General features: G+C 34.7%; 1 protein-coding gene across 1 annotated transcript; it reads left to right on the top strand.

The window, feature by feature from the left end:
- Positions 1-1,992: 1,992 nt before the first annotated feature.
- LOC116132568 (trimethyltridecatetraene synthase-like) lies at positions 1,993-3,805 on the top strand. The gene is made up of 2 exons (XM_031418232.1): positions 1,993-2,913; positions 3,044-3,805. Exons 1-2 carry the CDS (start codon positions 1,993-1,995, stop codon positions 3,677-3,679), a joined length of 1,557 nt encoding a protein of 518 aa, XP_031274092.1. The 3' UTR covers positions 3,680-3,805.
- Positions 3,806-4,518: the final 713 nt, after the last annotated feature.

Below are 4,518 nucleotides of genomic sequence, written 5' to 3'. Positions count from 1 at the left end.
TCAGCAATTGTCTAGTACCTCCTCTCTCCAGCTTTAGCTAACCACCCAAACTCTCAACTGGATAAGTGTTAATAAATATTTGCACAATGTAATTAAATAGAAGAAAGAGAGTTATCTGTATTTGACGCTCGAGCCTTATCTCAATATAAAGTATTACATATTGAATGATGTAAATGAGTTGTAAATAATAGAAGCAGGTTAGTGAATTGGTCATAGGGATTAGTTATTTAAGATAAAGACATTAGTTGTAAAAATAGAAGACGTGACTGAATGAAACTTTTTCTTCCCGATTCTTCTTTATGCTCTCTAGAACCTATATACTGTTTCTTTATTCATGTTTACTACTACTAATAATAATAAAAAAGCTCCATTCGAAACAATGGGAGTAGCCCGTGTATCGTCAAAGAAATTTCTCCAGCGGCATTGGAATGAAATTTGAAACCAGTCCAATAGTGAGATGTTGTAAAGGTATTATCAATAGGTTGCGATATTTACAACATTGTTTTTGTGGTTTTAGTTGATTCTCAAGCTCATTAAGAGCAATTAGTGTTGCTTTCCGGGATTGTGATCGCGCTCTTTCAGAGCCGATGAATAAATTATAAATGTAAATCAATAAAACATATTTTCGTAAGAGCAACTTTTTATTTGTAAGACAAACCATGACTAATGGTGGTGATAAAAAGGCTTATAGCCAACTAAATAACTGATAATACTCTGGGGTGAGGCAAATTTACAGACCTTATAAAGTTATAACTACAAGAAGTCAAGAACATATTGAAAAATGAGTCAAAGATGTAAACAAAAATAAAAACCAGTACTAAGATATATATCCTTTCCAAGGATCTTAGACGAAGAGGAGAAAACGGCTTGATTATTCAGTCAATAGGTATGGAATCGGCAGTTGTTCAACTTGATTAATAGAAGAGAATAAAATTTTGACTTAAGCGTTAGTGTATCCGTTCCCCCGATCTTAGTTTATTTTGTAGATAAGAGAAAAAATCGCAACAACAATCAATTTTCCCCTGGGTTCCTTCGGAGAGCTAAGCTGTGAGATTTCCTTGAAACTGAAATTTGTGACGCAACTGACAACTGTAAATATTTTATGTTCCTAGTTAAAATCCTCAACCAATTCTCAAGTATTAGGATGAATTTTCTAGTTTAACAAAAAAAGTTATTCTTAGACTCCTCGTGGAACAAAAACATAAGGATTAGATTATTATTTTTTTTTTTCTTTTTAAGAAAAAGAATAACAAAAAGAATTGATTTTTTTTTTTTTTTTTTTTTTATAGTCAAATGAATGTGACTGGCCGGTGGTCAACATATATTTTTATACCATGTGATTGAATTGTAGAAAACGAAAATATAATGTGCTGGCCTGTCATCAATACGTATGATGCATTTTCGGTGATTCTGCAATGGTAAATGAATATTTATAATATATCCATAAACTAATGTCGGCCACAACACGTGTTTAAGTAAAATACATTTTAAATTGAATATATATCATTATATTAGTTGATTGTGTCAGGGTACCACATGATAAATTGACCATTATGTTGTCGTATTAGAATAAGATTGAATTAATAATATATGGGCTTGTATCCCTGTTCACCGGATTCAGATTATGAATATTTACATATATGTAACTTATTTGTATCACTACATATCAGTACTGTAGCTCATTATATAACTGATAGTCTGATACTGTAGCTAAAATAAAGCACATCCTACGGCTCAGCTTAGATAATCACAAGGATCGCCAACTTGGACAGGCATTGTACTATATAAACATCTCTGTAACTCATTTCCACTGTGAAGTTTTTGAGTTAAGAAATTGAAGTGAAATTTTCTCACAACTTTTGTTCTGAATTTTTGCTCTACTAGAAGAATCTTTACACAACATATATATAAAGTTTCAAAAAAAAAAAATCAGCTATATAAACCACTTAAAAGTATCTTCTTCATCATCACAACACTTACACAATGGACACAATGGAAGCTCTTTCTTGGGTTATCTTAGGCCTGGCATGGACAGCTGCCATAGCCTTCCTGAAAAAAATCTCATCTTCGTGGGGCCATCCACGAAAATTTCCACCAGGTCCTAAACCATGGCCTATTATTGGCAACCTTCATCTCATCGGTTCACTCCCTCACCAATCTTTTCACAAACTATCCCAAAAATATGGAGAAATAATGCAACTCAAGATTGGCTCTTTCCCTGTTATTGTTGCCTCTTCTCCAGAAATGGCTAAGCTTTTTCTCAAGACACATGATCATATCTTTGCTTCGAGACCTCAAACTGCAGCAGGCAAGTTCATAGCTTTTAACAATTCAGATATTTTGTGGGCTCCTTATGGACCATATTGGCGCCATGGCCGTAAAATTTACCTCACAGAGCTATTTAGTTCAAAACGACTCGAGTCTTACAAGTACATTCGTGTTGAAGAAATACGAGACTTCATGTCTTGCCTGTATGCCTGTTCGGGGAAGCCAACTGTGCTTAAAGATCATCTCTCACGCTATACCCTCAGCATTATAAGCAGAATTGTGTTGGGTAAGAAGTACTTTAGTGAGTCAGAAGGCTCAAAATCTGAAACATCGGTTGTGACACTTAAAGAGTTTCAAGAGATGTTAGATGAGTTGTTCTTGCTCAGTGGAGTGCTGAATATTGGGGATTGGATTCCGTGGCTGGATATCTTGGACCTGCAAGGATATGTGAAGCGAATGAAGGCCTTAAAGAAAAAACTTGATCGATTTTATGAGCACATATTTGATGAACACAAAGCTAACAGGGAAGCACTGGGGGATAATTTTGTGCCAAAAGACATGGTGGATTTACTATTGCAGCTGGCTGATGATGATACCGACCTTGATAATAAGCTAACGTGTGATAGAGTTAAGGGCATGACACAGGTAGATATATTTTCTTTCAATCTTTGAAATTAATATAGGGTTACCAATTTATATAAACTCAATTAAAATGATATACTGATTGTTTATATATGGAAATAGATGTCACATTAAATCATTTATGCATGACCAGGATCTCATATTTGGAGCCACGGATACCGCAGCTACTGCCTTGGAATGGGCTATGTCTGAACTCGTGAAACAACCACATCTTATAAAGAAGGCAACAGAAGAACTTGATAGAGTAATTGGCAGAGAAAGATGGGTTGAAGAGAAAGACATGCCACAACTTCCTTATATTGATGCAATTATGAAAGAAACTCTGAGGAAACATCCTGTGGCTGTCCTGCTAGCCCCACACTTGGCCCTTGAAGATTTCAAGGTCGCTGGTTACAACATTCGCAAAGGCACTAGAGTATTTATAAACACTTGGAGCTTAGGCAGAGATCCTTCAGTATGGGATGCACATGAAGAGTTTTGGCCTGAGAGATTCTTAGGCAAAACAATTGACATTATTGGCCAAAGCTTTGAGCTGTTCCCATTTGGATCCGGGCGGAGGATGTGCCCCGGCTATACACTCGGACTGAAGATGATGCAGTCTAGCTTAGCTAATATGTTACATGGGTTTAACTGGAAGCTACCAGGCAATATGAATGCAGAAGATATTAGCATGGAGGAAGTTTATGGATTGGCAACAATAAGAAAGTTCCCAATTGTTGCAGTCATGGAGCCTAGACTCCCGCGTTATCTTTACTGGTTGAGATATTAATATAAGTTTCTGCTCTTTGTTTAATTTTAATAAGTGGGTGTTGATAATATTCGCGTTGGTTAACATCTTCAGTAACCCACAGAAAATTTATGCTTAATAAATTTCTGTTGAGCAAATACAAACCTCAAAATAAAGTAGTTGCTGAATTTTTTACAATCCCTCAACTCCAACAAACCTTCTGTCCTTCTTTCTCTACCTAAAAGAGAGAGAGATATATATATATATATATATATATACATACAAACACACACAAGACCCTTGCCTTTAATTAGGTTATCATTGCCTAGATGACCTTTGGCCCACAGGAATTCTTCTAGTTAGGAGAGGTAATTTTTTTTTTATTTTTTTTTATTTTTGGAAGGAATTAGAATCGAAATCGAAATCATCTGATTCCTAAGATTTAGAATTGATCGATTCTAATTCTTAAAAATCTAAAACCGAAACCTAAAACAGAGGTTCTGGGTATCCAAGTAGATTTTAATTATCTCCTATTTTTAAAAAAATAACAAATACACCCCTAAAAAATTTATAAATACACTCATTAATAGTTTACAAAAATTATAATTTAGCTTTGATTCTTACTCAGGTACCCAGACCTTGGTTCCAACAATATAGGAATCAGGACCAGACTCTAATAGGGCTGATTCCGGTTCTACCTTTTATTCATGCTCACCCCCACTTCTAGTTTAGAAAAATTTATTACTAAAGAAAATTTTGCCTCTAGAAAGCCAATATTTACAAGCACTCTTTAGTCTTTAATATGGTAACAATAAGAAAGATTTATTTGCAGTCTCTTTTCCTTCAAGAACATTATAAATATTGTCTTAAATAAGGTTTTA

The sequence above is a fragment of the Pistacia vera genome, unplaced genomic scaffold, assembly GCF_008641045.1.
Source record: "Pistacia vera cultivar Batoury unplaced genomic scaffold, PisVer_v2 Contig255, whole genome shotgun sequence".
NCBI classification, from domain to species: Eukaryota; Viridiplantae; Streptophyta; class Magnoliopsida; order Sapindales; family Anacardiaceae; genus Pistacia; species Pistacia vera.
The sequence above is the reverse complement of the archived record's forward strand: the minus strand, read 5'-3'. Positions and strand labels throughout refer to the sequence as shown.

Excerpts from the sequence above, each read along its gene's own strand:
- LOC116132568 (XM_031418232.1), top strand. The coding sequence starts at position 1,993 with ATGGAAGCTCTTTCTTGGGTTATCTTAGGCCTGGCATGGACAGCTGCC. Across the intron at positions 2,914-3,043 it reads GAGTTAAGGGCATGACACAG|GATCTCATATTTGGAGCCAC; the intron begins GTAGATATATTT and ends ATGCATGACCAG.